Source organism: Eulemur rufifrons, chromosome 1, assembly GCF_041146395.1.
Source record: "Eulemur rufifrons isolate Redbay chromosome 1, OSU_ERuf_1, whole genome shotgun sequence".
Classification (NCBI taxonomy): domain Eukaryota; kingdom Metazoa; phylum Chordata; class Mammalia; order Primates; family Lemuridae; genus Eulemur; species Eulemur rufifrons.
The window spans coordinates 59,424,435-59,437,149 of record NC_090983.1 but is presented as its reverse complement, the minus strand read 5'-3'; the positions used below and the strand labels follow the sequence as shown (position 1 = coordinate 59,437,149).

Sequence of the window (12,715 nt, the reverse complement as noted above, 5' to 3'; positions counted from 1 at the left end):
ATTCAAAAATAAAATTTGAATAATAAATGGTCTTACCTACAATGGAGAGAATCACAACCACAAAATCAAAAATGTTCCATCCTATGGTGAAGTAGTAGTGTCTGAGGGAGATCAGTTTTAGCACACATTCTCCAGTGAAAAGGATAATAAAAACAACGTTTATCCAGTATAAAACATCACTCATGTATTCACTTTGTCCCTCCTTTTCTACCATCATGGTTACCATGTTGAGGCAGATTAGAACCATGATGGTGATATCAAAAGCTTGATTTGTTACCAGGTCAAATATACATCCTTGGAATTTGTTCTGCAAAGAAACAGGAATAAGCAATGGAGAGTAAATTTTTTCAAGTAGGGTCCACAAATTAAAGATGTGCACTAGAGATTAATAAAAAAAAGACCTGAAAATTTACATCCTAAAGATATACATATATATATTTTTTACCCCTGGCCGAGGAATTGGCTTTTGTGGTTTCTTGGACCCCAACTTTTTCATTGCATTATAGTATTTCTTCTGTTCTTCTGTCATAAAGATGTCTTGACCTCCAAGGTAAAGAAATAAAAAATAAATCTAGTTAAAACCAGAATCATTGTCTAGATCATTTTTCAGATCATGAAGACAGGTTACAATGTGTTAATATAGAAATAAATGTATTTTTATGTTATTGATATGTATAAATAAAATTTGGGTCTTGATGGACTATGTGTAGAAACATGACTGTCCATACATAATATGTTCATATATAAAATATATATATTATATGTAATAAGGATTGTCTCCATTATCATTTGGTGTGCCAACCAGTAGTGTTTTAAACTGTGTACCGATATTTTATCTGCCATTTGTCTTGTCATGCATTTTATTGCTAAATAATAAATATATTAGGAAGGGTTGTAACAATTAGAACTAGTGAAAATCTCCTTTGATGATTTGGCTAATATTTAAGAATGTTATGAAGAGCAGAGGCTAAAATCAATAATCAAAATAGTATTAGCATTATATTCATTTTAATATGCCATCATTCCATTAACATAAAAATGAATATAAAATAAATAGATAATACACATTTCTATATATCTACATTTCAAGAAACTCTTTGAGTACCTCTTTAATTTCAAATAAAAGAATTTTCACATAAATACTTTATTGGTAATCAACAATATTCATGAAAAAGTTCTAGGTACTTTGGAAGTTATCAATAATTGGGCCTGAACTGAAGGACTTTCCAATTCGTTATGTAAAAGGAAATATAACTTTTAAGATTCAATAATAAATCTAACATCTAAGTGAGGTTTTGATCTTTTCCACATTGGAAAAGCCTAAATCTCACAAAGGGGTGCTAGAAGCTTTGGTTACTCTTTTAGGCTCTAATTTCTTAATATTATTTGTAATTTTTACAGAATTTTGTATATTTTATATTGGTCTATAATATCACCTTTTTAGTCACAGAAAAAATGAGTATAATCCGTGTAATTAGGAATTTGTTTTTGAGAATTTATAGCTCTGAAATTCTTACTTGTTGGTCCTGGAGTTAAAGATGATCTGCTTATGGTTTCCTTTTATTCCCTCAGATTAGATAAAATTCAGTATCCTCTTATATTACATTTTCTTATTCATAAAATATCTAATAATAACCAGACTTCCCTTTTTGTCTTAGTGTCTTCTAATTCAGCTTTCCTCTAGTTGATACACAGTCTTTGTGCAATTTTTGTATTTATCTAATCAACTGGTGCTACACAGGAGAGAAAGACTTCATGCCAAAGTCAAGAGAAGCCTAGATCATTTATTGTTCATTACTGGGGGCTGAAAAGCACATGACAAGAATTTACTAGATGAAGGTAGTAAAAGCAAAAATTAAGGCAAAAATTCTGAATTAGAGGTAAAAATCAAAGTAGTAGATTTTGTCTTCCCCGAATGATACCTTGATTATCAGTATGATGAAGTGTGGGATAAAACTAAGAGGAGTTTATGAAATGCTTCCATACAAAAATTTGTGCTGTTGTTTTGTTTTACTATAGCTTATACAGGCCTTGTACAAAATGTACCCCTTTAAAAACTAGGTGGAAGGTACTCTGTAAGTCATGCTGGTCTTTTTCTACGTTAAACTCTTAGTCAAGGTTGTTATTTTATAGTAGTTAAGACTTCAATTCTCATATTAGATCATGTTTGTTCAAATCCTATTCTACTGTCCTTTGGCAAGTTTCTTAATTCTTTAAGTAAAATCATCTCATCATTATAAGAGTAAATATCTCATTTGTTTTTGAGAAGATCAACTGAGATAATGCACGTAAAACACTTAATGCCTGGTACATGGCAAGCCCTCAATAAATTTTAGTTACCATTATTATTATTGGTATTAACCTTCCTGATAAGGTTACAGTTACTGAAAGGGGTTGTTGTTACATTTAAAATTTACTCATAGGTGCTCAGATCAGTACTCGGCATTTGTATAACTGTATTACATAATTTTTCATTTTATAACTTGAACCCAATAACTTATCTTCTAATTTTCAGTATGTTTTATGATTAGCTATTAAATTCCAAATTATCACATAAGCTTATTAAAAATGAAAAGACTACTTATAATGATGATGGCTCATTGGAAAAACTGCTAAAGAAAGAGATGTGGGTAGTTGCGAGAACCATAGCTGAGATCAAAATGTTGAAGTTTAAAACAAGGGGCAATATTTTATTGAGGAAAGAATATGGGCTTTTAAATCAAACAGACCTTTGAACCCTGACTGTGCCAGTAACCTGTTACTTGGTTTGAAACAGCTCACATCAGAACATGTAAAAATATAAAGCAAACACTGACAGATCTGAAGTGAGAAATAAATAGACAGCAATACAATAATAGTAGGATAGTTCAATAACCCACTTTTAATAATGAATAGAACATCTAGGCAGAAAATCAACATGGAAAGGATGGATTTCAACAGCATTATAGATAAAATGGACTTCACAGATATATACAGAACATTGTATATATGAACAATGTTCATATATACAGAGCAGCCAAAGCAGCCAGAATATACATTCTTTTCAAATGCACACAGAACACTCGCCAGGAGAGATCACATGTCAGGTCACAAAATTAGTCTTAACAAACTTAAGAAGTGTGAAATCATACCACTTATCTTTTCTGGCCACAATGAAACTAGAAATCAATAACAAAAGGGTAACTGAAAAATTCACAAATATGTAGAAATTAAGCAACACATTCTTGAACAAGCAATGGATCAAAAAAGAAATTAAAAAGGAAATTAGAAAATATCTTGAGACAAAAAAATAAAATAAAATAAACAAAATATACCAAAACATGGGATGCAACAAAAACAGTTTTAAGAGGGAAGTTTATAATGATAAATTGCTTACATTAAAAACAGGACAGATATAATATAAACCACCTAGCTTTACATCTTTAGGAAATACAAAAAGAACAAACTAGCCCCAAAGTTAGCAGAAGGAAGGAAATAACAAATATTAGAGGTAAATTATTAAATAGAAGATAGAAAAACAATAGAAAAAATCAACAAAACTAAGAGTTGGTTTTTGGAAAGAGAAAATAGACAAATGCTTATTTAGACTAAGGAAAAAAAAGAAAACAAATGAATAAAATCAGAAATGAAAGATGAGACATTACAACTGATGCTACAGTAATTAAAGGATCAAAGAGACTACTGTGAACAATTATCCACCAACAACTTGGATAACTTAGAAGAAATGGGTAAATTCCAAAAGCGTACAACTTAATATGACTGAATCATGAGAAAATAGAATAACCAACAGACCAATAATAATGAGGAGATTAAGCCAGTGACAAAAACAAAAAATAACCCCCCTGCAAAAAAAAAAAAAAAAACCTCCAGCAATGAAATATTCAGGACCAGATGGCTTTACTGGAGAATTCTAACAAAACATTTAAAGAAGGATCCACACTAATCCTTCTCAAACACTTGCAAAAGTTTGAAAAGGGGAAACCACTTCCAAAGTCATTTTATGAGGCCAGGATTACCCTGATACCAGAGCCAAAAACACCACAAGAAAAGAAAATTACAACTTTTATAGGGAGTGACATCAGCAACATGGTAGAAAAGGAGGCTCCTGAGTATCCCTCCTCCCCCCCCAGTTATATCAAGTAAACATCTACATACACATGGATACACATTATCTCCAGAAAAAGCCAGAATCCAATGGAAAGACTATTATACATTGGATGACTGAGAAAATATCCACATCAAAATGGGTAGGAAAAATGGAGATACACTGGCACACTAACCCCATCCTAAGCACAGTGCCTTACAAACTCAGGAAGTGTACCCAACTCCTAGCTTCTTCCCAAGGGGCAAAGGGATGTACTATACATATAGAACCCAACTTTTACAGGCCCCGCCAGAGAATGTGGTCCTTTAATCACCATGCTTGAGGAACAGCAGAGACAGGGCATCAGAGAATTTTCCTCAAGCACAAAGAACAAAGTGGTTCTAAACTGAAAACCCCCCAGGATCAGCCCATCTACCAGCTTCCGCATGGAAAGCATTAGGCCTTATATTTTACAAGCAGCTCCCTGTGATTCTGGCCTCTAACAAGTCAGTATTTGGGGGCCTATATAACAAATAAAGAAAAAAACCTTCTCCATCCTAAACAAGGGGCAGCATTTCCCATGCCTTCTTCGCTGGCTTGCTCTAGGAACAATTCCAGCCCTAAAATCTCTCTATGAAAAAAGGTTGGAGGCCTCTGCCACGAAAAACAGGAGGGTGGCACTTCCCATGCCTTCTTCCTTGGCTTCCTCCTGAGATAAATTTGTGTGAACTCTCAATAGAGGAAAGCTTGAACTACACTTCAGACCAATGGATCTAACAGGTATTTATAGAACAATCCATTCAACAGCAACGGAATACACATTCTTCTCAAATACACACAGAACATTCTCCAGGATAGATCATATATTTGGGCACAAAATAAGTTTTAACAACTTCAAGAAGATTGAAATCATATCAAGTATCTTTTCTGACCACAATGGCATGAAACTAGACATCAATAATAGGATGAACCTTGGAAAACTCAAAAATACATGGAAATTGAACAATATGCTTCTAAACAACCAATGGGTCAAAGAAGAAATTAAAATGGCAATTTAAAAGGATCTTGCGATAAATGAAAGTAGAAACATAGTATCTATCTAAACCCTGTCACTCACTATATGCCTCACTCTAGGTAAATCACTTAACTTCTCTGTGCTTTTCCTCATTTAGAAGAAAATACATAATGATACCTCTTATTATCGATGTTATGGGTTGAATTATGTTCCTCCAAAAGATACAACTATTAGTTGTGTCTACCTGTTAGTACCCCAGAATTTGACTTATTTGGAAATAATGTCATGGCAGCTGTAATTAAGGTAAGGTGAAGTCATACTGGCCCTTAATCCAGTGTGAGTGGTGTTCTCTTAGTAGAAGAGACAGACACAGAGAGAATAGTATGTAATTACAGAGAGAAAGAGAGATTGGATTTATGCTGCCATAAACCAAGGAACATCTGGGCTATCAGAAGGTAGAAGATCCAAGAAAAAATTCTCTCCTAGAGACTTTGAAGAGATCATGGCCCTTCCAACACTTTGATTTTGGACTTCTAGCCTCCACAACTGTGAGAGAATAAATTTCTGTTGTTTTAAGGCACCAAGTTTGCAGTAATTTGGTATAGCGACCACAGAAATTAGTACAGTTGATAAGAAGATTAATGAAATAAAAATCTCACAAAGTGCCTGAATTACAGGATTCAATAAATTTTAATTTTCATTATCTATGTCATTTCTTGTGCTAGAATATAAACTTCCTGAGTTAAGCAACCATATCTTATGTTGTTCCCTCTGCCAAGTGGTGACCCAAAACATACCACACAGAACAAAGTAACTACTTATGTAATGCGTTTTGGGTAATGCATTAATTTTTCTTATTTATTCAATCTGTTATGGGTTAAGATTTGAAAAAAACAATAGCTGATATGTTGCTTAAAATAGTTATGATTTGGGAAGTTATTTTTTTATGCAAAAATCAATGAGATAAAGCATATCTATAATTGTATACTGGCCAATTATTTGAAAAATAACCGAAGTCCTAAGGAAACTATTAATTGATAGCACATTAAATTTGTTTTATTTCTTTTCATTGTAATAAAAAATACTTGAAATACTTATCTTCTTTTTCTGTTGGTTGAAATTATCTATGATGACACCAATGAACAAATTCAAAGTGAAGAATGACCCAAAAATGATAAAGATGACAAAATAAATATACATGTAGAGGCTGTATTCATATATGGGCTGCTTGTCTACCTATAAAATTAATAAACATTAGCAGTATGTTGATAACATTCATCATTTTCTTTTTTACATGGTTTGACAAGGTAATCCAAATAGTGCTAATCTAGATAAACATGGTATTTCAGAAGTCATAGCATTGTTGAGGCTTACCATAATCATTCTTAAAATTTTATTCAACATGAAATAAGTATTTATTACAGGCTTACTATATACATAAATATAATCTTTAAATGACTACAAAGGAAGGACCTAATCATATATAGTACCTATTCTAAGATGGGCAGGACAATTTAGTAACTAAGTGACCTAAAATGTACTTTTTATTTCCACAAAAAAAAACCTGTAAGAGAAATCATATCATATTTATATAAATTTTGCTATTTATTTGATTCCAAATATGTCTTACTAGATTTTGTGAAAATATGAACTACCCAGTAACATTCAAAGTTTCTTAGCATACATTTTTCACGTAAACTCTTCTAAGGTGTTTTAAAACATGAAATCAGTAAAAACTATGAATAAAAATTATTTCATTTTTATTTTGATAAACGAATATTTACTGAACACTTAGTATTGCTAAGTGCTGTACTTGCATTTTCTTGTTGGATTCTCACAACACTATGAGATAGACACTGAATTATTATGCTTTTACTGATGAATTAACTAAGTCTCAGAGAGGTGAAGTAATTTGCTCAAAGTCAGTTGCAGAGCTTGGACGACGGGTAGAGCCAGAATTTCAGTCTGGCTGTGTGTCTCCAACAGCTGCACTCGTAACCACTAGGCTCCTATCAAGTGGAAGTTCTTCACTGTTTGTGTACGTATCAAGGACTCCATGAAAACCACTGAAGTAAACTAAGGAGCTTTTAAAAACTGTAAGGTTTGGTATTACAATGAGTAATACTTACATTAACAGAATCAACTGCTGCATACATAATATCCATCCATCCCTTAAATGTTGCCTGTAAATACAGCATTTATAGAATCTGAATGTGAAGCTCAAACTCTAAAATAGCCATAAACATAGTTTTATCTGTTTAATGTTATCACATTTACTAATGTAAATTAGTAAATTTTTCTGTATTTCAAAGTATCAATTTACTGTAAGATCCTATATATTTTTTAAAAAGGACACATCCCCAAGTCACGTTCTAAATCTTAGTCCTAATATTTCCAAATTGTCACATTTTGCACACAAACTTTCATTTTTCCAAATGTGGAGGAGGATGATTTTATGAATAAGGCAGGAACCATTTTTTCTCCATTTCTTAAGGATTCTCTGTGCCAGTGAGAAGTTCCTTTCATTTCTCTACAGTGTAAAGCAGGAAGTTCAAAAATGACTATTCATTTTTGCAGCAATATTCAATGGTACAAATCTAAATGACAACAAGTATCAACTATGAATTAATAACTCCCAAATGCAACAAAAACCTATGCTTCTTAATTCGGGTTAGGCACATGTTCTAGGAAAGACCAACTCTGTTTTTAAAGTCATACAGTACTTTAACGTCTAATCAATAGATTATTTAAAGAATGACTTATATCCTTTACCCAATATCCATTTAAATACCAAGCATTCATGAAAGCAGTCACTTACAACTTGAAGCAGAGATAGGTAACCGAGTCCAACATTATCAAAGTTCACTTTCAAGTTTTTCCATCGCACATTTTGACTAACATTCATAAGGGCAAAACACTCGGAGCGATTTTGAACTTGACTTGTAGGGAAGCGTGACCCATCTGTGGTGTTAACACACTCGTAGAACTTGCCAGCAAACAAATTTACTCCCATGATGCTAAATATTAGCCAGAATATAAGACACACAAGTAGCACATTCATGATGGAGGGAATTGCTCCTATGAGTGCATTCACAACCACCTTGTATTCAGAAGAAAGAAAACAATGATCAGTATTAGTAAAAAATGTTGACTAGGCAACATTAAAGAAATATAATGCAGACATAAAGAAATTAGAAAAGCCACTGTTAAATATTTAAGACTTCAACTGACCGACATGTATTTATTGAATGCTTACTACATGCCCAGCAATGTGCCAAGCGAGACAAAATGAGACATGAACCCTTGATCACCAGCTTTACAAATTACATGATTTAACACACAGTAAAACTATTAGCAAAATATAAGACACAATAACGAAAATCATATGATAGCTCAAATAAATGAAAAAATAAATAAAAATAATAAACCAAAAACCTGATATTGATAAGGTGAAGTTGTAAAATCTGCACACTCTGGAAAAGAAAGAAATTTATAAACATAAATGATAAAAAGTAATATATACATTTAAATGTTCATGATCCTAGAATCAGCAGCATTAAAGATTCCCCCATGTAGAGCAACTACTTGGTGTACATTAGGTAGAATTAAGATTGGAGTCTTTTAATGGTTTGAACTCCCTAGATTGGGCTGGCTTTACAAAATAAGAGCAATTTTTTTGAATTTATTATTCTAACTGTAAAATACTTTATGTATAAGTCCTTGGCTAAATATACCTAGTGCTGTCCTCAGTTAAAACAAAAATTAGCCATAGCTTTTCTTTAATACTTCACTTATTTCTGCTTTTCAGCATTTCCACTGCTTTTGATCACCAATGCCCCTTGCCACTCCAGTTTTCCTCCACGGCAACTACTGTAGCATTTAACACTTTCCAGATTTTCTTAATTACCCCACCCTTCAAAATCTACCTGTCTTACGCTTCGGCTCTAGTTCCCATTTAAGTTCAAATCTGTTAAAGATTAAGTTGTTATGGATGTAACATTGTGATTTCTCTTTTCTCAAATATATTAAGCAGGCTTTGAAGACACTTTGAAATAGGGAAACATTAGAGATCTCTGACTACTTATGAGATTGCTTGAAGCAGGGGTTTGTAAGGTTTTCTTAAGTATTTTTTGCCTTTGCAGGTTTTATCTCTATTGTAACTCTTCAACTCTACTATTGTGACATAGATCACATATAAACAAATAGGCATGGCTGTATTCCAATAAAACTTCCTTTACAAAAACAGGCAAGGGATCCATGGGCTGTGGTTTACTGATTCCTGGTCCAGAGAGATGGTTATTACTCTGGAGTCCAAGGACCTGTAGATGTTCCCTGAGGTCATGAAATTACATGAAAATCATTATGGCTGTGCTCTCTTTCTGGAGAAATTATTTTTACTTTCATCAGATCTTTACAGTATTTGTGATCCCCCCAAAAGTTAGGAAGAACAGGAAAAGAGAATGAAGTTCAAGGTGGCCAGCCGCTGTTGAAGGCTACCTTTTCATCTTCATTTCCTGCCACCCTCTTGCTATGCGTATCACCAGGCACACAGATCCTTCTAGTTATTGACCAAACACACTTTGCACACTCTACTCTATGCCTACCTATGTAGTACATTACTGCCTGGAGTGTCTACCTGCCTATGATCTGGGGCTTACTCTTTCAGTCATGAAATGTCTGGAATGTCACCTTGTGAAGTTTTCTCAGACTTCCCCAGGTAGCTACTCCTACTATATATCCCTGTAGCATTGTGTGATTACTATTTCATAGAAGGTATCGTAGAGTAATAACTATTTCCTTGTATATCTCTCCTGTGACCACTGGTCCTATTCACTCTTGGGGAATTGAGGTCCACTGTACTCTGTGTTTTCGATAGCACAACAGCTGACACAGTTGGTGTTTAAAGTGTGAATAATGTTGGAACGATGGGTCTGTGAGGAAGATAAGTACCTGTTGCTCTGATGAGAAGCCAGTTGGGAAAGTTACTAATCTCAAGAGCCTCAGGATTCAAAGCAAGCTAAGTACAAAATGCCTCAGATGCATTATTGCATTTATTCTTCAAAATGACCCTGTGGTGTGAAGAAATATCTCCTTTTGCATAGTTAACAAATATAACTAAATAGACATGTTTGTCCCTCAAAATATATTAAAACATTCTCCTGCATTCAATTCACCTGTCTTACAGATAAAGAACAAAGAGCAAACAGGGTAAAATAATGGACTGGCTTAATCAATGAAATCAGTGGCTTTGGAGGGGAAATCATGTTCTTTGTTCATGAAAATGCAGTATATTGTATGCTCAAATCCAGGGATCGATCACAAATTCTGGATAGATTGTACCGTTCTACTAATGCTCAAAAAAATTAAGTTAACATCAATGAATTCAAACACCATCTTTCTGCATAAAATGGAGCCTTATACTTTTTCAATTCTTATATGATAAGAGTATTTGAATTTTGTTCCTGAATTTTTTGTTTTGTATAATCATAATCTCTCTTATATACTTGGAAGCCATTATATAACTAGATATATTAGGTAGTAGAGGTGACAGGCATAATGAGGTTGGCAGGGATAACAGTAAAGATCTGCTAGGCTGAAAGATCCTTAATATCCACTTGAGTCTGGTTAAAACCCAGACTTCTTAGCTCTATCCAAGAGTTTCCAATTCAGTGGGTCTGTGGTGGGGCCCAGGAATTTGCATTTCTAATAAGTTCTTAGTTGATGCTGATAGCTGGTCAGTAGACCACATTCAGTGCATCTGTAAACTGGACTAATTTCCATGTTAAATGGCTCAGAGACTGTAAGGTAGGGAGGCATTTAGGTAAACAAATAAGTATACTACAATATAAGAAGGGTTTTAGGTGTCTGAACAGAGAGGAAGAATGCTCATATATGCCTGCTAGTGGACAGACAAGGCACATTTAAATTGAGCCTTAGAGGATAGGTAGGTGTTTGCTGTATTGATGGGTTAGGATTGGGGCAGGGCAGGGAGAAGCATTCCAGGTGGAGAGAACAACGGAGGCATGAGAAAGCAGGTATAAGTCTGGAGAAGAAATTTGAGAAGAGTAGAAATGCAGGAGGATATGGACTAATCACAGAAAATAAGGTGGTTGTCCTCCATGTGTTTTATGAAGTTGATGGCTTAATACAACCCTTAAAGCTAGGTTGATGGTAGTCGTTATTTATTTAACCTTGTTTGTCTCTGCTGAATGAACACGTTTTCAGGTACTCTGATGCCTAGTGTAAGCTAAGTAAATTCTCAGAACTTCAGTTTTCTGAAACTAATAATTTATATTAGTTTTTTGGATATACATTATTAATAATAATAAATATTTTATCCATGTAATTTGGATATCATTTTGTTTACTCTGAAACATTATTTTAAGGATGAAATTCAATGTGATGGCTGATGCTACCTGATTTTCCTATCTTTTCTTATGCTTTCTACCCAGGGTATTCCTTAAACACATATTATCTGAGCACTTGATATAGGCAAGTCCTTGATGACTTATGTATGAGAGATGGTGTCAGGATTAATAGTGTTTTCTTCAGTTGAATTTCCTAGTATAGGGAAGATTTCTATTTAAAACAGGAAAAGTCATTTGTTTGGATCATTCTATCGCCTAACAATATTAGATAAAGGAAGGATTACTATATTTGATTTATTCCTTTGTTAAACAATATGCATTGAATTATAGTATGTATGCATATATATGTATACATATATATGAATGTACACAGTCCACATCTAAACAGCCCATATTTATGTATGTATGCATGTGTGTAAATATAAACAGCACACGATTTCTACATATCCATTTTTTTTCATATTTTATGCATTTAAAAAATAAGAACATTATATTAGGAAGTTTGGTATTTTCTTACCCTCATCCCTTCAAATCTAGATAAGGCTCTTAGAGGCCTTAAAGCTCTAAGGGTCCGAAGGGATTTAATGGGGCCAAGATCTGAGTAGCCAAGAGTGTTTGCCACTAAAGTAACCAAAGAAACCTGTAAAAGAAAATAACATTTTCATTAACTGTGTCAATGAAATGATAAGGCATAAAAAGGAAAAGTCAATTTTGAAAGTCACTAAGAGCAGCTCTATAGGAACAATATGATTTTATATATGAAATATCTAGTCATTACCTAAAAAAAACGTGTAAGATGGATATTTTTGTAAGGAAATAGGTTGTGAAGGTTAACCACAATAAGAAGAAATAATGGAAGGAAAGTAGGTTATTCATTCTATCTGAATAGAAATCATACATATGCTTTCCCATTTTATAATCAATGGTTATATAATTGCTTATTAAATCTGAAAATATAGCAATGATCAAAATTTCCATTGAAATAAAACTCAGAGCAATATGGAAGTGTGCGATTTTGAAGCTCAGTCATGAAAGTGTGGCACTCACTTAACTAAATCTAAGTCCTAGTATAAATCATTCAAAAACATTCTGAAGACTCATGATTTTGAGATGGAGCAAATTTCCAACAATATTGTTTCTGCCATATAGTTTCTCAGGATTGGCATCAACGATCTACCCAGTAATAATTAGTGGGAAAACAATTTCAATTACACTGAAGAGAGAATGAGGGCAAATGATTTCACTGGC

General features: G+C 33.4%; 1 protein-coding gene across 5 annotated transcripts in view; it reads right to left on the bottom strand.

Annotated features, from left to right (window-relative positions):
• The window catches only part of SCN9A (sodium voltage-gated channel alpha subunit 9), an 84,977-nt gene that overhangs the window by 4,105 nt on the left and 68,157 nt on the right, over nucleotides 1-12,715 (bottom strand). For 3 of the 5 annotated variants that reach the window (XM_069471865.1, XM_069471838.1, XM_069471874.1), the window contains 6 exons: nucleotides 11,985-12,107; nucleotides 7,918-8,199; nucleotides 7,225-7,282; nucleotides 6,198-6,331; nucleotides 446-550; nucleotides 37-307 (listed from right to left, as the gene is read on the bottom strand). In XM_069471865.1, coding sequence (XP_069327966.1) covers nucleotides 37-307; nucleotides 446-550; nucleotides 6,198-6,331; nucleotides 7,225-7,282; nucleotides 7,918-8,199; nucleotides 11,985-12,107 — 973 coding nt within the window. Of the gene's footprint in view, nucleotides 1-36; nucleotides 308-445; nucleotides 551-6,197; nucleotides 6,336-7,224; nucleotides 7,283-7,917; nucleotides 8,200-11,984; nucleotides 12,108-12,715 lie in introns of all 5 variants that reach the window. The other 2 variants (XM_069471845.1, XM_069471855.1) reach the window with 1 other exon arrangement.